Raw genomic sequence first — 19,573 nt, 5'->3', positions numbered from 1 at the left:
GGGGAAAGGGGGGACGTAAGGTCGAACACGATTTATTTCAAGTTTGGTTAACTTGATGGCGGCGGGGGAAGGAGGAGGAGGGGGCGAGCGGGGGGGTCAAGAATCTTAGAAGCCCAGGATTGTCTTTACCTCCGCATCCTGCCAGGAGTGTCAGAGGAGCCTCGGCTGCGACTCTTCCTTTACCCGATCTGCGATCACTTGCTGCGCCGAGCTCAAAGGAGGCGCTCGACCTGCTGCTGCGAGTCGTCAGACTTCATCTGAGGGCGAGGCAGCCAGACCCGTCGCTTGCTCGCCCCATCCAGAAGCAGCTGCCGATTCCTGCAACGCCTTCATGGCCTCGAGGTTTGCTTGCGCTTGCTGCCGATGATGACGTCAGCAAGGGTAACAAAGAAGGAGCAGAAGGGGAGCTGGAGGAGAAGAAGAGGTGACGAAGAGGAAGAGGAGTACCATCTTCTTGGCCATTGCGTCTTGTTGCTTGAGGCTTGTTGCGATCTTCGAATGCATATCTGACAGAAATTTCATCCTCCTCCTCCTCCTCCTCCTCCTCCTCCTCCTCCTCCACCTCCTCCTCCTCCTCTCACCCTTCTCCCTCATGGCGTCGACCTTGGACGCCTCGTTCAAGTCCTTGTGGTACTCGTCCTCCACCACTCGGCTGAGAAGCGTCACAGGCTACCTAGGAGCAGCAGACGCTGACCTCATCCTCTTCACGTTGGGGATGAACTCAGTCGCGTCGTCCGCATCCTTGAGCGCCTGCGAGACCTTCTCGTTGGCGACCTCTTGCTCCCTCTTGGCCAGCAGCTCGTGGTTCTTGAGGGTCTTCTCTCGCTCACTCCGCTCCAGCTGCACCTTCGCCCTCTCGCTCTGCTCGGCGTTGAAGACGTCACGATCGTATTGCGACATCTTGGCTGTGGGTGACTCCTGGTGATCCCGTCAGCTCCATCTTCACTCGCCGTCTCCTCCTCACCTTCCCCTTGCCCTTCAGCTCCTTCTCCCGAGCTTCGCGGCTCTTCTCAACTTCGTCTCTCAGCTGCTTCACGTGGTCGTCGAACGCCTTCCTCCTCCCTTGCTCGATCGCCTCAGCCTCCTCCAGGTCCTTGCGGTTGCTCGAGACAGCGTCGTTGATGGACGATCGGCGTGCCAACACGTCCTGGGGCCTCGTCAGTAGCGTAGGTGCAAGAGCAGGAGCAGGAGCAGGAGCAGGAGGAGGAGGAGGAGTATAGGATCGGTACATGAGCAGCGCTGCTCTTTTCGTCGTTGCTTCCTTCCTTTGCCCGGCTCTGCGTGATCAGGTTAAGCTCGGCAAGCCTGCGCGACGCTCCATCACCTCTTGCAACGTCGGCTGCAACCGCGAGGAGTAGATGGTGGAACGAACATCGTCTTGAAGTTGTTTATCCATCTGAACGCAACTTGTCACTTTCTTTGAGTGTTCCATCCTCACAAGCAAAACCTTCTGATCGACTATCTTCTGTTTCTTGGCGGCTTGCAACTCCCTCTCCTTCTTTTCCTCCTGGTCCAACTTCTCCAGCTCATGCCTCTCCTTGGTCAAGATGCTCATCATCGCCTTCTCCTTGGCTGATCTAGCGCTCTACAGCAAGCATTCATCACAAAGTCTCATGTGGTGACACAAGTGTTGACCTCGGCCTGTTGCGATCGCTGCTGCAAGGTCTGAAGTGGCTTGACACTGGACAGTTCACTTGCCTTCTTCTCATCAGCTGCAAACTCTGTCTCGCTATCCTCAGATGTGTTTTCACGTGCATGATCCTCTTTCGCGATTTCTGTCATGGCTGCTCGTTCGTACCTGACAGGGAGACAAGCAGGTCAAGATCAAGAGTAAGAAAACCCAAGTCAACATCCTACTTGTCCTTGCTTGCCTTCCACTTCAGCTGCTCGTGAGCCTTCTTGCAGCCCCAGTCTGCATCGTCGCACTTGGACGTCGCATCGAGAGCCTTCTCAATGGCCTGCCGTTAACCTTAGCCTGCCTTTCTCTTCCTCCTTCCTGGGGTACCTCTTTCCTCGCAGCCACTCGCCTCCTCTCCTGCTTCTCAAGCTCTTGGATCTCACGGTAGAGGTCAGCCATCTGCACTTGGCTCAGCTTCTGGTTCTTCGACTTGATCGTCTTGATCTTCTGCGACAGCTTCTCCACCTGATGACGATGAGAGTCCTGCATCCCCTCAACTAGGCACCACCTGAGTCGACATGGACTGGGCCGCAGCTCCTGGCTTCGCGCTCTTCAGAGATGAACCGGGGGAGGTCTTGTGCTGCACTTCACTCTCTGCCTTGCTCGGTTCTCCCTTGACGGCCGATGCCAACAGGTTGACCGCATCTTGACTGCCGTTCGTCACCTTGACGACAGCTACGACACCAAGGAAGACGAGCAACCCTGAGTCAAGTTGATCTTTCAGGCTCGAGCACAGAGGCGCCTCTCCCCTCCCACCTGCTCCAACCAGCCGCAGGACGTGGGAGTAGCGGGGCGCGCTGCTCGTCAAGGAAGGGTCATGCGGTGCGACCCTCATCTCCGCAGGCTCGAGTCTCTGCGGTCACCATCGAGTCAATGGGGAAGAGAGAGGAGGGAGGGGGGGAGAGGGAGAGAGAGAGAGAACTTCAAGGTGCATCCTTGAACCAGACATCCTCCGAACCTCATGCTACTTGCTCCCTTGCCATGGCTCAGTCCTTGCGTCTCAGTGCTCTGCTGCTCTGCTGCTCTGCTGCTCTGCTGCTCTGCTGCTCTCCTCTCCTTGTCCCCTTCCATCTACTTCTCCCCGCCATATCTCCGCACTCTGACGTCTCTCCCGAAATAGACTGGCCGTTCTTCTCCGTTACGCTCTAGTCAATCATAATCAATTGAGGTCAGGAGGGGAGGGAGTGGCCGGGGTGGAGCGAGGGAGGGGAGGGGAGCAAGGGAGCAAGGGAGCAAGGGAGGGAGCAAGGGAGGGAGCAAGGGAGCAAGGGAGGGAGCAAGGGAGGGAGCAAGGGAGGGAGGGAGGGAGGGACTTGGAGCGTATGAGTGGCTGACCGCGTAGTTTTGATATCTTGCTCTTTGCCGGGAGGGCTCGATTCATACCACTGGCTGGCTCACGATAACTGCAATCAACCGGGGACCGCCCTAAAATTTACGGACTGAGTCGCCCTCTGCCGCTCACAACGTCCCCTCTACCAGAGGAGCGATCTTACATGCTCACTGTACTTGCACATCAACCACCAGGCTTCAAGGATACCCTGGGGGGGTGTCGGAGCAGAAGGAGAGGAGGAGGAGGAGGAGCTAGCAGGGTAGGAAGTTGGCAGGACTGATGCTGCAGGCATAGAGGAGCTCAGGAGGAGGCAAGGGCACGTGAACGAGCATGGCGAGCCGCCAAGGTGACATCATAACAATCAATTTTCGGAAATTAATTTTTTTTTTAAGGCGCCATGGCATTGGTGGGAGGGGAGGGGGGGAGGGGGGGAAGAGCAGCAAACAGCCTGGCAGGACGGCAGGAGGGAGGAGAGAACAGGCTACAAGAGGGCTCTGCTAGCAGCCTCTTACCTGCTCGCCGCCTCTGCCTTGTGCTTGAACTCTGTGAGACATGCTGCGGACATGGGAGCGTTGTACGGTCGATGCACGGTGCACCGGCTGATAGGATCGTAAGGAGCAGAAGCCAAGGTGAGGTCGTTGACGAGCTCGTAGCCCAGCGCGGCCTCCAGGTCAGGGCTCAGCCATGCGTTGGCGATGTCAAGGGCGTCCTGAGTGAAGTCCTGCATGAACTTGCCCGACAGGTAGAAGTTTCTCTTCTCCACCATCTTCGCCTCGTTCCAGTCCGAGGCTACCTTCTTCCCCTTGCTGTTCTTGCAAAACGACACTCCGTGCACCATCTCGCACTGCGACAGGTCCCAGCCGCCTCCAGGGCTCCTCCTCGCCAGCCCAAAAGTTTGTTGGAGCCTCTCCAGCACCACAGCCGGGTCGAGGAAGAACTCTCTGCAAGCAATGTGAGACGAGAAGTTGTACATCTGGTCAGAAATAAACATCCAATCCATGATCTTCGCCTCCCTCATGGCAAGGATGTTGGGGAACCGCTCCAGAGTGTCCGGATCCCTGTCTTGTAGGAGCTCCCCCGCAGCCAGGCGAGGAGCCGCCTTGAAATTGGTGTGCTTCTCATCCTTGGAATGGAAATGCTTGTTGGCTGACTCCAGGATCTTCCTCAACGAGTTCCAGACGTTCCTGTGGGTAACCCACAGCTGCTTGTCCTTGTTCACGCACAAGAACTTGCCGGCCTTGCACTTGTTCCATGACTTGCGACCGTCCAGGCAAGACATCGAAGGCGCCAACTCATCCCCCAGGCTGTTCCTGTACCCCGGCACGGGGATGCACTCGTACTTGACACTGTGAGCTGAACCTGGTTCAAGCGACGCCACTCCGGCGACGCTGTTTTCGAAGTCTGGTGCAGTGTGAATGATTTTCTCGACTAGCCGCTGCCAGGCGTCGAAGTCCGTCCACCATGGCCTAGAAGAATTCTTCCAGAGGCACAAGAACGCACCCACACAATAGGATGCGCTCGTTTCTGCGTTTTCGCAGTTCGGGATTGAAATCTCGTTGTTGTAGTGCTGCCAGAGCGACGAGTCCATTCCGGGCAGGCTGGTGCACTCGTAAAGTGTCTCTGATAACAAACAGGTTTCTCCCGGAAGCAGCCTCTTGTTGGTGATACAAGAATGATTCGTTTTCGTGGCAAGGCCCGCCCAAGTCATCTTGGAAGACCTGCCGCCTTTAGGCTTCGGGGCGCCCTTGCCGACCTGAAAGGAAACCCACTCTCTCAGTAGAAATGCTTCCATCGACGGCATGTTGTAATGAAGATGTGCATAGAAAGGATGGCGTTTCATCGAAGAGAGCCATTCGTAGGGATGCCTCGTCACCAGTATGTTGAGGGTGCTGTCCTGCTTACTGAAATCTGCACGCGGTAGCGGGCCGCCGCCCGGGCAAGTCAGTGACTGTTTCAACGATGGAAAATGGCATGTTACCTGCTCGCCGGACGAAATCATGCTTCCAGGGCAACCCGCCAATCACACAGTCAACTTCCAACACCTTCGACTTGTTCTTGTCCTTCTGAGCCCCACCGGGCGCCGGCCCGTCGTTGCCGCACTCAAGGTTGAAGTTCTTCCGGATGAGCTCAGTGACTACTGAGGTACAGCTGTTCCTTTCGCCCCAGATCCAAATCCTCTTGATCTTCTCCGTCCCCTCCGTCTTCCGGGTCGTGTTCCAGTACCTCCCGCCCTTCTCTCTGAATCGATCTTCCATCCACCGAGTGTAAGTCGCCCCGGCCGTCACTGCATATCGGGGTACAATGTCATAAACGCCGTCGTTGGAGCCAAAAGGAGTCTCAGCCACTAGCCAGCTTGTTGTCTCTTCATAAGCAGAGAGCAAGGTCTTGTTCTCGTGCCTCGTGCGGTTTTGATGCCCGGCCACTGCGCTGCCATTAATGCGATCCTCTCCATCAAACGTCCCAGCCGCATTGCCTGACGGTGATCTCAACCTGGGGCGGAGGGAGCCTAAGGTGGCATGCTTGTCTTTCGTGTTCCTGTATGAGCTCAGATCAACGCCTCGCAGCTTCCCGAGCTCGATGATGAACTCGATCTCAGACTCCAACTCATACATCTTCTTCTCTGCATTCCTCAACCTCTGCAACTCCATCATAGTCTTGGCCCGTGTGCCAAACCCGACTCCAAACTCCGAACAAAAGTGCAGTTGTCCGAGTAAGGCCATTCCGATCAACAGCACAGCAAAAAGCACAGTCGTCACACTCAAAGTCCCCGCTCGCTTCCTCGCCGTCGGGGGGGCTCCATGATGCATGTGACCTGGACTACTGGTGAAGCTAGCAGCCTTCATCACGGATACACTGACACTTCAACCAGCTCCAAGGGACTGACTCAGACACACTCTACTCCCCTTCCCGCCATCACGCGCCATTCAAACGCAGAGGTCGCTCGACTCCCCTCGGCAGGGCCCTCCCTGCGGCATCAGTGGCGGCATCAGGGCGGCTGAGCATATCAAAGTTTGCCGCCACATCATCTGGTCACTTTCCGGCCCGGTAACGTGCCTCCCCCCCCGACTCGGACGGTTCGCAAGTTCCGACGAGGGGCTGAGTGTTGCCCCCGGCCCGGGCCTCTTAGCCTAGTAGTACCGTACAACTACCAGCGGCATCGGCCGGCCCCGGCGAGCCGAGTCGGGGCGGGGCCCGCGGGGGCCCGGGGCGGCCCGGACGCACTGTCAGCCCCCCGCCGCGCACTCAGGAGCCCGCCGGGGCCTCGGGAAGGCTGAGCTGCGAGCCTGTCTTGCAAGCCTCAGTTCGGCAACGGAACCGGACGGTGACGCCGGGCGGTGACCATCATGCATCTGATCGGGCCAGTGGCTGAGCCTGTGCCGCTGAACGGTGCCGGCGGCCGCGCCGCCCGCCGCTCAGTGCCATGATCGGGGCCGTCGGACTATCAAGCCTCGGCCCGGGCCGTTGAGACCCTTCCAGTAGTGACTCCCGGTCCCGAACTCCCGGGGCGGGGGTAAAAAACTTCGTTTGCCGGGGCCGGGGACATCAGCCCGGCTGCCGCAAGGGCCCGGTAGTACGGCCGGGCCCGGGGGGCACTCAGGCACTCAGGTGACCGTGCTGGCAGGCCCAGCGGCGGTTCAGTAAAACAGTGTGGCGAGATCACTACTGTCAGGATGTTGGTACTGCAATATCAACCATTGTACTGTGTTTTACAACTGTTTGTACTGGTATCTTAAAGTGACTCAAGATCTGTATATAATTGTAATGCCCCTAAACTTTTTAGTACCAGATTAATGGTTTTATCTTGTATAAACATTCTGGTTTCCAAGTACAAATGGGGCATGATAGAATATTTTTTATAGAAACAATATATAGGCTAGTACCAAACAGCTTGAATTTTAAAAACATTTTAGCACTTTGCGACCCCATTGCGTCCCTGCGGCAATGGTCGGACAAGTAGCGATGTGGGCGAGAGGGGCGAAGGGAGAGAGGAGGAGGAAGCAGAACCGAACAGTGATGGCACTGAGTCGACAAGGGGAGAGGTAGTGAAAATTGAACTGCAGACGAGAAGAGGTGGGAACTGGTGACGGGGAGGAACAAGCATCTAGACGGTCTTTGTGGAACAAGGGTTTGATGGGTGGATGAAGAATTGCACAGGAGGGAAATATCAGTTTTGTTAATTTCTTTTGGGCAATGTTGTGCCATTGATCGCATCTTGTGTCGTCTACATTGCATGGCGAAAGCCAGGAGGAACTTCTTTTTCAGATCCAATCTTCTGCACAGCGCCTACTGTACGAGATGAACATAGCTGAACCTGGGAGCTCTGCTTATGCACAGCAAGTTGCATTAGAACTTGCTGCTGAATTTCCGGATGTCCTTACAAGTGGAAGGCTATTCGATTCAATCCGAGGGGTAGAAAGCAAGCTCAGGCTGGTTGAAACACCCAACGCTTTGGAAGCTTTGACAAGGTAACTGATCATCTTTGACATGCTGGAACAGCATATGATTGCCTTTTCGTTCAGATTCATTCAGTTTGAGATCACAAGCACAGCTGCATTGCGTGCAGTGGCACAGGCTGCCGCAAATACCGATGGCCAACTTGCGGCATCATGCAGCGAACGTGTGTGCTTGAGGATAGTTAAAGTTCCAGGGTTGTTGGAGGCAGTTGTTGAGAGACTTGAGACAGATGTGGACGCCGTTCGTGTTATCAACAATCTAGCTGCAAATTGTACAGAGTCCGCGAGATTGTTCATCCAAGTGCCGGGGAGCATTCGGGCTTTGAAGGTATGAGCACTGTTGTCTACTTGATAACACCATAACGCAATTGATTGCGTGTCTGCAGAAATCTGCGAAGAAGTTCAAACTTCATGCTTTTGGTGTCATCAATCACCTCTCTCGCTGCCCGTTAGTTTCGGAAATACTGCTGAAGGAGGGCTTCGTTGAAGATATCCTTTTGCCTGCACTGCGCGCAAAATGTGATACCAGCTCAAACGAGAATGAGGCAACCATCGCTCGAGGGACTTTAGCTCTTGCTAACCTCACGGGCATGAACAATCAAGTTTGTCCACAGGCAAACGGGTTTGCACTTAGAACAATTGTAAAGGTATTGGAATATGCAATCAGAGGGGAAAGATTCGCAACCATCACTTGGCTGCCTCCCGCGGTTCTGTTTGGACTGCGGAACATGACAACAAACAAGAAGAATGTTGCCCTGTTAATGAAGTATGGTCTCGCAGATGTTATCGCAAGTCTTGGCAACACGTGGGATCAGAAGACTGGTACTAATACTCTAGAGCTCGCCATGGATTGCATCTCGAACATCACCCTGGTCAATGCTTGCATACAAGGTCTGTGGGATGCAGGGATCGTCCGTGCCCTGCAAAACATCTCAGCGGGCTCGAGGGGGGAGAGCATGGTGGCTATCCGTGACGCTGATCGTCTCATCGACTTTCTGTTGCAACGACACATAGCTGTATGCATGGGTCAGCACAGGTTGGAAGCCTGTTTGTTTTTCTTGCTCCTTGACACCCGAGTGCATCAGGAGAATGGGAGCAGACAGCCTACTTTTGCTGCTGGACGATGCTGTCTTGTTCAAGATTTTGTTGTTTGCATTCGGAAGTCCAGAAGGCTCGCATGTTTCCACTTCTTTGTGAATTGCTGCAACAGGAAGTACACACAAATGTATATTATCAACACTAAGTGCGTGCGAGAGCTTGCTTCTCATGCTCCTTTTTGTGCGATTTCTCATTGCAGCCATGAAGCCCAATCTAACGCAAACAGCTCTCCCGCGCCCTGATACCGACTAGTGTTGGCAACATGCAAACCTCACTGCTGATAGAGAAGATCGTGCTCGGCCACAATGCGCGTGAAGTGAAAGAAGGGATCCTCAGTAGCTCCCTTATCCCAGAGTTGCTGAAAGAGCATGCAGTCAAAGAGAAAGGAAGGATGAAAGGCTTCCATGCTCTGGAAATGAGGGGAGGAAGGCGGCCAGGGGGGAACGAGGAAGGGGAGAAACATGAAACCAGGAGGCGAGGGAGGAGTTGCTCACTTGATGGACGAGAGATATGCTGTCTCCTCTGGATGTGAACTGCACTGCCAAGCGAAGAGCAGGAGGAGGAGAGGCGGGGAGAGGCACCTCAAAGCATCCTTTCCGTGCTGTTGCGAAGAGAAACTTGCCCATGTGCAAGGCAACCATGATGAAGTCGTGGGACGAAAGTGAGTCTGCTGTCTCCACTGCCAATTGTTCGTCAAAGTCCTCCTCTTCCTTCCTCCTCCTCCTCTTCCTCGTTCCTTTCTTCTGCTCCTGCTCTTCTGCTCCACCCCCCTCTCGCCCCCCTCCTGCTTCTGTTCTTGCTCCTCCTGCTTCTTATTACCGTCCGTATCATCCGTATCATCCCACGTATTCTCATCCTCCTCCTGACTCTGACTGTCCTCCAATCTTCATCTAGCAGCACCTTTCAGCATCGGTCCATCGTAGATGTCGCCGAGGTTGTCGAGGAAGTAAACTCTGCCAGTGCTACCAGCAGAGCTCCAGCAGGAGCAGGGGCCCCACGTATCTTCACAGCCACGCCCCCCTGTAGCGTCGGGGAGTCACTTGCTAACCTGGAAGACTAGGGATGAGCACCTGGGTCAGCCCCTGTCCTTCCCGTCCTGCGATTCCTCCCGTCCTCCTCCTCCTCTACCAGCAGACCGATCTTCAAGGAGGCTCCTTCCCATGCAAGTCAGCTGCTGTCGCGCTCGTCTCGCAGCACCAGGGCGGAGCTTCTCGATTCTGAAGGTCCAGCAGGCTGAGCCGGAGAGAGGGAGGAGGGTGCTGCTCACAGCCGTGGGGTAGCTCAAGAAGCCTCCTCCTCCAAACCTGGAGACGACCTGTGGAGGATAAGGAGGAAAAGGAAGAGGAGAAGGAGCTACAGAGGGACGAGGAGGAGGAGGAGAAAAAGGAAGGGAAGGAGGAGGAGCTACAGAGGGGGGGACGGGGAGGAGCTGGAGCTGGAGGAGGAGGTAGAACCGGAAGGGAGGAGGAGGAGAGGAAGGCGAGAGGGGGAAGGAGAAGCTCGGGACTGCTACCTGGGCTCCTGCGATGAAGATGAGGTCGGCTTCCTCCGGTGTTGCGTCTGGCGGATGAATCCATGCTGCCAAAGTGGTTGAGGAAGATGGAGGAGAGGAAAGGAGGAGAGGAGGAAAGAAAGAGAGGATGTGAGAGGAGGAGGAAAAGAGCAAGAGAAAGCGAAGAAGGCGACGACAATGAAGGAAAAAGAAGTGGAAGGAAAGAGAAAAGAAATCCACCACAGTGACGACTAACTGCACTGGAACGAAGGCTGAGGAGAGGGGCTGGGGCTGGTCTCTTACGTGAGTGCGGCACAATGAAATCTGCTTGAATCGCGCCATGTGGGTACACGTCATACGCGCCATGCTCGGGTAGAACATCCAACAACAGCCGGCGAGGAGGAGGTGGTGGTGGTGAAGCTCCTTGGTCTTTCCTCAGCGGAGAGACCGCTGGAGAAGCAGGAGCAGGAGAGGCAGGAGGGGACGAGGCAGGAGCAGGGGAGGCAGGAGGAGACGAGGCAGGAGCAGGGGAGGCAGGAGGAGAAGGAAAGGAGGGGTTCTCCATCAACATCTGGATGGTTAGCTCCAGCTCTGTCTTGACGTTGTCAAACTGCTCGCGCATGAGATTGACGTCGACCAGGAGGTCTCTAAGCCAGCAGTCAATTCGACCCTGTTGACACCAACGGACCTGCAGAGGCTCCTGGCGCTGTTGCGATCGTCCACCAGCCGCTGAATCAGCGCTAGCTGCGAGCGGAAACAAGTTGAGGATAGGAAGAGGATGGAGAGGAGGAGGGAGAGGAGGAGGGAGAGGAGGAGGGAGAGGAGGAGGGAGAGGAGAGGAGAGGAGAGGAGGGAGGGAAGCGAGATGCTCGACAACCTTGCTGGGTCTGTTGACTGCTTGCAAGAGGCGCTGGGAGGCGCGGGAGGCGGAGAGGACGGTCCTCTCGGTTGCCGACATGTTGTGGGAGCTGCGACGGGAGACAGAGAGATGAACAACATCTGGCAGAGCAAGAGCAGCACGAGCCTTGTCACTCGCGGAGCTCACAGGACAGCAGCGACCCACCATCACCTTCATCGTCCCTCACGTGAAGTTGACGACAGAGGCTTCTCTCCTGCTCCTGCACCTCCGAGATGGCAGAAAGGACGTCAGCCTGCTCTCATGCGTCATGGAGACTGAGAGAGCAGCAGGGAGAGGAACAGGAGAGAGCATGGTGAGGCAGCAGTGGGGAAAGGAGGAGGGATCAAGGGGAAGAAGGCGGGGGGGAGGGGGGAATCAGGGAGGACGGGAAGAAAGGAGAAGGAGGAGGAAGAGGAGGTAGGATTGGGATGCAGCAAGGGAAGGAGGAAGAAGAAGTACTCGCCTGCAGCTCGACAAGAGCAGAGAAGAGGCACTCGTTGTCTCTCTCGACTTGATATCTGTTGCAAGAGCTTCAAGGAGGGTCAGGGGAGACGTTGACTCCCTACACGCGAGATTGCGTCAGGTCCGCGCATGAAAGAACCTTTGTAAGGATCTTGGCGCCTCCTAGCAAGGAAACTCGTCAACCCTTCAACTCTTCCCCCTTCTCCTACCCCTTCCTCTTCCCCTTCTCCTACCCCTTCCTCTTCCTCTTCTCCTACCCCTTCCTCTTCCCCTTCTCATACCCCTTCCTCTTCCTCTTCTCCTACCCCTTCCTCTTCCTCTTCTCCTACCCCTTCCTCACCCCTTTCCCCTACCCCTTCCTCACCCCCTTCTCCTACCCCTTCCCCTTCCTCCCTCCTCTATCAAGGACAAGTGCAGCTACGTTGTTGCGTGCTGTTGACATGCTCGAACATCCTCCCGGAGGCATTCAGTTCGGCCGCCAGGGCTGCCATGTCTGCTTCCATGATGCTCTTCATGTGCTGCCGAGAGGTCATGGAAAGTCACGAAGAGGCTGAGCCACCTGAGCAACAGCAGCAGCTTCTCTTAGCAGGTCGCCCGCCAGCAGAACCCTCTCCTGCATCCCCTCCTTCTCCCTCTCGCTCCTCCTCGCTCGCTGCAAGCTCAAGTGCCTGCGCCACTCAGCCACGGCCGACTGCAGCATGCTCGTCTGCTCTGCGCGCTCGAGCTGCTCCCTCATCGCCGCTACCTGCTCCGCCTCCTCCTTGATCCTCTTCCTCAACTGCACAACTTCGGCGCTCCTCTGCTCCAGGGCCCCGCGAGCCCTGGACGCCTCCTCCCTCGCATCCCTCAGCATTCCCTCGACTTCTGCGAGGCTCCTATGGCATGTGCTTACCTGCCCCATGAGCAGGCAGGTGGCTCCTTCCTCCTCCTCCTTCATCGACGCGATCTCGCAGTCTCTCTCCCTGAGCTTCCTCTCCAGCTCCTCCATGCGGAGCTCAAGTCGCTCTGCGTACCCGCGCGCATCCGCAAGCTCCTCCGCCATGCTCTCCGAGCACGCGCAGACATCTCTGACCAGCTCCAGCAGCATCCCAGGAGTTGCGCCTCCCTGATCCCCTTGACAGCGACAGCTTGGTCTGAGAGGAGGGTAGCTACTATCGTGGCGCCCTGGTACTCCTGCTTCTGCTCCTGCTCCTGCTTGTTCTTGCCCTTGTTCCTCCTTCTCCCCTTTTTCCTCCTTCTCTTCTTCCTCTTCTACCTCTTCCTCCTCTGGGGATGATGACGATTCTGCGTCCGAGTGCAAAATCACGTCTCTCATCATCCTCAGCATCGCCTTCTTTCCCCTGCTCGACCTTACCATCGTCGGCTCGTCGTTGAATCGTCGACCCTCTATCCTCCCTCCTCCTCCTCTTCCTCCTCCTCCTGGCCTCCGTGGTGTCTCATGCTATGTCTCATCGTCTCATCCTCTTGCCCTCTCCTCTGCTCCTCTCCTTCCTCCTCGCTCGCTCTCCTTCCCCCACCATTCTCATATTTTCACTCTCTCTGGATTCAATTTTGACTCGCGCGAGGGTTTCGGTTGATTGACAGGAGCTAGTCATTCCTTCCCCTGCCATGCAGTCTCGACCAGTCGAGGAGGGAGGGAGGGAGGGAGGGAGGGAGGGAGGGAGGGACGGAGGGACGGAGGGAGGGAGGGAGGGAGGGAGAGAGGGAGAGAAAGAGGAAAGGAAGAGGAAATGAGAAGCAATGAAAAGCGAATGGATTGAACTCAAATGAGTAGAAGAGCAACTACACGGGAAAGGAGGAGGAGAAGCTGGAGGAGGAGGAGCTAGGAGAGGAGGAGCTGGAGGACGAGGAGCTGGAGGAGGAGCTGGAGGAGGAGCTGGAGGAGGAGGAGGGATTGTGTATCTTGGATGACGATTCTCTACAGATGTCCGAGCGCATTGACGAGGAAGAGGCCGAAGACGCCCAGCTGGAGCCCCATGATGTGCATGTGGAGGACGGGAGGGCCATGGAAGCGCACAAGGAGGAGCGGAGGGCCATGAAGGAGGAGGTGGAGCAGGCTGAACATTCGCTGATGTTCCCGGGGCAGAAAGTCATCAAGGGCTTCAGCGATGGGACGCACTACGAGGGAGAGTGGAAGTTCGGGAAAGCGCATGGCACGGTGCTCAGCTTTGCCCTGCCCTGCCCTGCCCTGCCATACTCTACTCTGCCCTGTCCTCCCTTGCACTGCCCTGCCCTGCCCTGCCCTGCCTCTGACGCGTTCCCTCCAGGGATCGGTCAAGTTCGGCAAAGCTGGGTCTATCCACTGCCCTCCATACCGAGGCTTCGCGCGGCAGCACGAGATGAAGCAGGATGCTCAGGATGCGGAGCCTGTTAGGAGCACGTCGACACAGTACAAGCTTCCTAAGAACGGAGACAAGTATGCGCAAACATACATGCTGCGGACCCTTGACGAGGCTGCAGGTACGACGGGGAATGGAGACGGGGGCTGCCTCACGGCAAGGGTGTGATGAAGTACGCCAACGGGGATCAGTTCCGCGGGAGGTTCGAGGCAGGGAGGTCAGGGAGGATGGCAGCATGCCGCAGCTTCGGGTTGACTTGGCAGCAGGAGGACAGGGAAGGGAGAATACGTGTGGGCCAACGGCATTGAGAGACACGTGGGGTACTGGAACAGACTCGAGGAGGGGAAGGGGGTCAGGGTCTACGAGAACTTGGACGTGTACAGGTGAGTCGGTGCTGAGGGTGAGCTGGGGTTGAAGTGTTCCCGGCCAGAGGAGAGTTCGCGCTGGGTGAGCGATGGGGCATCGGAGTCACGACCAGCAAGGACGGGAGTTTTCACTCTGGTCAATACCGAGCTGGGAGGGCACAAGGAGAGGGGCAGGAGGAGGCAAAGGGGATCGGAATGTTGTATGAGGGAGAGTATGCCAATGGACTGCGGCATGGGCAGGGATGCGCGTCAACTTCGGTGGAGTAGACGAGGAGGAGGTTACTGGCTTGTTGACGCTGTTGCAGTGGATGGAGTACGAAGGAGAGTGGGTTCTTGACACCAAGGATGGTTTTGGGACCCTGAGGAGGAAGAGTGGAGCAGTGTTGAGCGGGCACTTCAAGATGGATCGAGCGCTGGGAGGAGGCGAGCTTCTCTGCCCCGACGGGAGCAGCTATCAGGTACGACCGCCGATGGTATTTCCTTGACCTGCCGTCTTGACTCGTTGCAAGGGAGAGTTCATGAATGGAGTGGCGGACGGGCGGGGAGTGTACCGGTGACTCCTCTGTCGCTTGTGTCCCACGACTTATTAGTCTTCCTGTCCTTCTCCTCCTCCTCCTCCTCCTCCTCCTCCTCCTCCTCCTCCTCTTCTCCTTCTCCACCTTCTAGTTGGTCAAGCGGAGTCAACCGTGGAGATGTCTATCAGGGAGAGTTCATGGCTGCCCACAGGCACGGGAGGGGTCGGTTGTCGTTTGCCAATGGCGACAAGCTCGACGGGGAGTTCTGTTGGAACAAGCTTTGTGGCCGTGCTACCTTCCAGAGCTGCTGGGGAGCGATACGAGAACAGATCTGGCATGTCGGAAGACCCGGTTACATCGTGAGAGATGGAAAGAACCTGTGTGTGCGCATGGGAATGTCGTTTGAGACAACTCACTTGCACCATGCAGACCGTACACAACAGAGAGGTTCGAGCAGAAGGAAGTCGTGGTGGGATCGCCGACGGGACAGCTGATGAAGGATTACCTATTCACAATCATCACATGGAGGCCCGACCGGACTAAAATAGAACACGATGACGATGATGTGACGAGTTCTTCTAAAGGGTGGACGGGTCATTGATGTCCTGCTGTAGTGTGCTATGGTAGTCTTAGACAACAACGGGATCCCTCGCATGCAGGAAGCTTGACCTGCGCAGAGACTTTGATATTCTGACTTGAGTTTGCAGATCATTGAATTCAAAGAACATGAAATCAGTCCCCTCGAAAAACTTTTGTTTCGCAACAGCAGGTAATTCAAAGAATAGAGGGCAGGGTTTAAATGCTTTGCAGGATATGAAAATGTAATGCTTGTCCAAGGTATAAGATTCCTTACATGAACGACTAATCTTTGTGCAGATCAAATTTCAACTTCCATGGTATTCATAGTTGTTTCTAATCACTGCTTTGTAATAGCAACATTCAACTTCAGACAAGTCACTGTTTGCGAGAGAATATTAATATGAGCATCAACAAGTCGAAAGCTCTTCATCGCCTTTTTTGGCTCATGAAAATGCTACGCGCGTTTCTTTGAGTTCGGCGTCAGGACGAAGATACACGATATTTCAGGAACTACTGAACCATTTTTCCTCTGGTACTCGATCCTTTCATGCCTCCAGAACTGCAAAGGTCTCATTCTCTTTCTTGCACTCCTTCGAGTCTGTTTCTGCACAGCACACATCAGGCCGCTTGGCTTGTAGGAATCGCTGAGAACGCTCTTGGCATAGCTCAAAGATGTCATGATGCTTGCGTTAACCTCATTGACCATGTGCGATGCAATCTCCATCGAGTGTGAGCTGTTTTCATCCTCGGTGAGTCGGTCGACTGACTGCATGTTTGCCGAAACGATCGAAGAATCAGACTTTGCTCGATCAAAGTTCGACTTGTTTGATAACTTTGCAGGCGAGGAGCACAATGACATGTCACTAGAGTCTTTCTTTGTGTTTGACCCAATATCACACGCCTCAGGCATATCAGCATCCGTATCCATGCTTGTGTCTTGTTGATTCGTGCGAGACGGTTGAGAGTGATATGATTCAAGAAGCTCCGGAAATATTGTACCGAGGTTTGCGATGAATTCCGATATGCTCCCTCTGTTTGAATTCTTATCATCAGACTTGTTTCTGCCAGATGCTTCAAAGCAACGGTATATCTCGCCGGATTGTTTTGATGATGAATGTTCCTTCGAGCATACAGATGAGCGGTCATAATCTAGCATATTGTTGACTTTGATTGAACTCGTTGGAACCATATATTTGACAGAGTCTGGTGTAGAACACAATCTGCTGTCGACTTCATCCTCGAAACTGAGACTACTATCCAGTTCGCTGGTCGATGAAAAGTGGTCGATACCAGAATCCATCTCATCTTGAAAATCTTCACTTGTCCCTTCGGTTGCTGAGGAGCTCAAGTTGCTGCCGTTTCCCCGAGACGTCTTCAAGAAATCTACAAGTATACTTCTTACCTCTTGTTTGTCATTCCCAGCCATGAGGCATGAAAACACATAGAGACCAATCTTCTGGGCCAAGTCGAGAATTCTTCTTCGTGCAACTTCGATTTCGAAATTTGATTCATCGACCGAGAAATCTGAGCTTGACTGCTTGATTGGGGTTGAATCTGTAGAGATCAATCCACTGATTGTATTATAAAGACATGACTCTAAATCATCCGAGCTGATATCTTGATCAAGCTGAGATGATGAGAGAGAAGAGGTTGATATTCTGCGCGTCTCTTCAAGAATGGTGCTCATGACGTCCATCGTGCTGCTCCTCTTCGCTTTGACGCCATGTGCCGCCGACAGCATATTTATGCCGCTCTTCGGTGAATTCAAACCTGGCCGAATCTGACTACCTCACAGAGGTCGCTATGTAGGGAGAAGATGGGGGTAGTCAATAGTATAGAGGGGGGTCGGGGTTCTAGGTAGGTCCGGGCTACGGAATTTGAATTGGACCGTTTGAGTGATGCCATAGATGAATGGCATGCTGCTGAATGAAATGCAAGACAAGACCTCGACGTGTGATATGAGAAGCAAGATGCATGTCAGTTTCAACTCAGACAGAGTAGATTGTCAGATGCTACACTGCATTCACTTCCCGGACTCAGCGGGTATTGCATTCCGGTGTCTGCAAGTACAATGGATGTTGCTGTTCAGAAGATTCGAATACAAATAGAATCAAATGAGACTTTGTATGAAAAGCTGCTTGATTTTCTATGGTGCCTTTGTCGGAGAAGCATCGACGAGAACTTAAAAAGTTACAATGAGTCTGCACTTCGATGAGGGTGCGCTGGGCAAAAGTAAGTCACACCCTCGGCAGTCTGTCAGTCATGGCTGTAAGCATTTCATTCATCATACTCTTGCCGAGGTGACGAGTAATTTGCTATGAGCTGAGCAAGTGCACGAGGCCTCTTGAAGCTCAAGGTGATAGGCTAGAAAGTCACTCGCGTCACTCGTTTATTGACGTTTCAATAAATTTGCGAATGAGGGGATCAGCAGCTTCAGGAACCACCTACTCAGCAGTGAGAAACAAGCGCATGTTCAACAAGTTGAAAGATTACAAGTAGCTGTTCGCTGGTGTCGCTGTACAAGCAAGCTTCGCGCTTGGCAACTTCGCCAGGTCCCTTGTCGTTGAATTTCAACCTGCGCGCTTCTTTCTCGCACTGTTGGTACGAGACAAGCCATGTCATGGGACGCGAAAAAGAGAAGACAAAGCAGCACACCGCTCTATGAGCCTCCCCACTGAAAAAATTATGATACGCAACCTACACATTGCTCGAGTCAAAAGGCACCAGAAAGCAGGAACAAGACAAGAACCGCTGGTTCCGCACGAATTCGGCATCTTTCTTGTTCCCAAAAACAGATCTATTGATTGCGTCAGCTTGCACAACATTCAACATTTGCAGCTGTATCTGCCTCACCTGATCTGTTACAACTTCTGGAACAATAGGCCAGTTTTCAAGGCACTGTCGTTGACGTCATTTTTCAGAACACGACAAGGTGATTATTCACACCTGAGGATGAGCATGCATTCTAAGATATTCGATGATCTGGTGATAAAGTGAGCCAAACGTATCCAGTGAGAACAAAGCTTTCTTTGATTTGACGCACCTGCGATGCAGTAATCCCCCTTACCAGAGCATTTCTGATACTCTCCCGGGTGATGACTGCAATAATCATGTGCGGGAATTTGTAGATCGGCCGAGTAAACAACCTCAAGATCTGACCAACAAATTGTCAGCAATGAGAATGAGAGAAGAAGAGAGAGGAAGCGAAAGTACCTGTTCTTGTAGTGCTGAGGTTGTATACGCGTAAATCCGATAATTTGTTTCTACTATTATGCATCTTCCCATCCCCACCCCAGCTGCAGGCTCTGCGCTGAATTCATCTGCCACACCTTCGTACAAAGTCACGATAAATTCACACGTCATGTATGACTCTTTGGAGACCTGCGTCTGTCGAGGGCCCTGATGGAACTTCACTTTCTGTGCAAAGATTGACGATCAGTGGTGTTGGGAAGAAGTATTGTCTATCGTTCGGCTTGAAGTATACAGCTCCCAGGTCATGTAAAGAAGTTATCAGCTCCTGGTTGCTACGAGACAGAAGGTCCAAACGATATCCCGCCCCAAGAGTGCAGAAGCTGAGCTGAAAAATGCACGAGAGACTGTCCTGAAGGTCCTTGTTCTCGGACCCTTTCTTGGTGAGCACGTGCATCAGCATCTGAAGGATTTGATTGCGAAGAGGACGAAGTAAGAATTGAAACCCAAAGGCAGTGATTTTCGGCGCAAGGTTTTGCAGAGACATCATGAAGCTATTTCCGTTCTTGTCCTCCCCTACCAGAATCCCCCTCACCCACTTTGTTGGCTTCCATCCTGGCTCGGGCCGTTTCATGGGATCTAGTCCCGGACTCACCATGTAGTGTAGGATACTCTCCCATCGATTTTGGGCCCATTGTTGGAGCTCCTCAGCCGTCGTGTCCGGACTATCTCCCATGATCCTTCCCTTGCTCCATGGAGACGTATCCCTCTGCAAAAGGAACTGGAGGATCCTCTCGCTGAACGTTGGATTGATCCTGACCGAAACACCATCTGATTCTTTCACATCTTCGTCCAAGTACAGAATCTTAACTTCTTCCATTTTCCTCACAACCTCCTCCAACCTCTGTCGCTGAACCTCTCCCTCGTCTACCCATCGCAGCAGCTCCACCCGCTCTTGCCCGAGATGCACGAGGCGCATGAGCAGCTGTCTGCCGAGAGGAGGCATCAGCCTCATCATAGAGACGCAGGCCCACTGGTTCTCGTAGAGCTTCGAGCACGCGCTCTCCGGCAGCTCCCCCACCGTCCTGCATACCTCCCATGCCATGTCCTCCACGACCCTCATCCAGCCCGATAAGCGCTATATAAATATGCCGGACCCCGAGCCGGGCCCAGG

At 54.2% G+C, this 19,573-nt stretch overlaps 7 protein-coding genes across 7 annotated transcripts; 2 read left to right on the top strand and 5 right to left on the bottom strand.

Moving 5' to 3' along the window:
• Positions 1 to 669: 669 nt before the first annotated feature.
• On the bottom strand, positions 670 to 2,513 carry GUITHDRAFT_135391 (hypothetical protein; the record flags this gene model as incomplete). The annotated part of the gene is made up of 9 exons (XM_005837146.1): positions 670 to 918; positions 965 to 1,147; positions 1,325 to 1,396; positions 1,448 to 1,585; positions 1,636 to 1,798; positions 1,858 to 1,958; positions 2,006 to 2,143; positions 2,187 to 2,380; positions 2,435 to 2,513. 9 exons carry the CDS (start codon positions 2,511 to 2,513, stop codon positions 670 to 672), a joined length of 1,317 nt encoding a protein of 438 aa, XP_005837203.1.
• Positions 2,514 to 3,377: 864 nt separating this feature from the next.
• Positions 3,378 to 4,104, bottom strand: GUITHDRAFT_151251 (hypothetical protein). Its single transcript, XM_005837145.1, has one exon. The coding sequence runs from the start codon at positions 4,024 to 4,026 to the stop codon at positions 3,517 to 3,519; it is 510 nt and encodes a 169-aa protein (XP_005837202.1). The 5' UTR covers positions 4,027 to 4,104; the 3' UTR covers positions 3,378 to 3,516.
• A 2,821-nt stretch (positions 4,105 to 6,925) lies between these two features.
• Positions 6,926 to 7,655, top strand: GUITHDRAFT_151250 (hypothetical protein; the record flags this gene model as incomplete). Its single annotated transcript, XM_005837144.1, has 2 exons — positions 6,926 to 7,474; positions 7,529 to 7,655. Coding segments are annotated over exons 1-2 (286 nt in total), but the record flags the coding sequence as incomplete, so codon positions are not given.
• Positions 7,656 to 11,813: 4,158 nt separating this feature from the next.
• On the bottom strand, positions 11,814 to 12,499 carry GUITHDRAFT_104034 (hypothetical protein; the record flags this gene model as incomplete). Its single annotated transcript, XM_005837143.1, has 2 exons — positions 11,814 to 11,930; positions 11,972 to 12,499. The coding sequence occupies 2 exons, from the start codon at positions 12,497 to 12,499 to the stop codon at positions 11,814 to 11,816; spliced, it is 645 nt and encodes a 214-aa protein (XP_005837200.1).
• Positions 12,500 to 13,864: 1,365 nt separating this feature from the next.
• Positions 13,865 to 14,957, top strand: GUITHDRAFT_54890 (hypothetical protein; the record flags this gene model as incomplete). Its single annotated transcript, XM_005837142.1, is given in 6 exon segments — positions 13,865 to 13,968; positions 14,015 to 14,071; positions 14,182 to 14,374; positions 14,392 to 14,574; positions 14,626 to 14,669; positions 14,792 to 14,957. Coding segments are annotated over 6 exon segments (747 nt in total), but the record flags the coding sequence as incomplete, so codon positions are not given.
• Positions 14,958 to 15,664: 707 nt separating this feature from the next.
• GUITHDRAFT_104032 (hypothetical protein) lies at positions 15,665 to 15,982 on the bottom strand (the record flags this gene model as incomplete). Its single annotated transcript, XM_005837141.1, has 1 exon — positions 15,665 to 15,982. One exon carries the CDS (start codon positions 15,980 to 15,982, stop codon positions 15,665 to 15,667), a length of 318 nt encoding a protein of 105 aa, XP_005837198.1.
• Positions 15,983 to 17,591: 1,609 nt separating this feature from the next.
• On the bottom strand, positions 17,592 to 19,522 carry TFB2 (TFB2 transcription factor B2 nucleotide excision repair; the record flags this gene model as incomplete). Its single annotated transcript, XM_005837140.1, has 9 exons — positions 17,592 to 17,654; positions 17,704 to 17,805; positions 17,866 to 17,907; positions 17,960 to 18,007; positions 18,064 to 18,108; positions 18,157 to 18,192; positions 18,278 to 18,364; positions 18,502 to 18,539; positions 18,592 to 19,522. The coding sequence occupies 9 exons, from the start codon at positions 19,520 to 19,522 to the stop codon at positions 17,592 to 17,594; spliced, it is 1,392 nt and encodes a 463-aa protein (XP_005837197.1).
• Positions 19,523 to 19,573: the final 51 nt, after the last annotated feature.

The sequence above is a fragment of the Guillardia theta genome (assembly GCF_000315625.1).
Source record: "Guillardia theta CCMP2712 unplaced genomic scaffold GUITHscaffold_15, whole genome shotgun sequence".
NCBI classification, from domain to species: domain Eukaryota; class Cryptophyceae; order Pyrenomonadales; family Geminigeraceae; genus Guillardia; species Guillardia theta.
This window is presented reverse-complemented; position numbering and strand designations above follow the sequence as displayed.

Excerpts from the sequence above, each read along its gene's own strand:
- GUITHDRAFT_151251 (XM_005837145.1), bottom strand. The coding sequence starts at position 4,026 with ATGAGGGAGGCGAAGATCATGGATTGGATGTTTATTTCTGACCAGATG.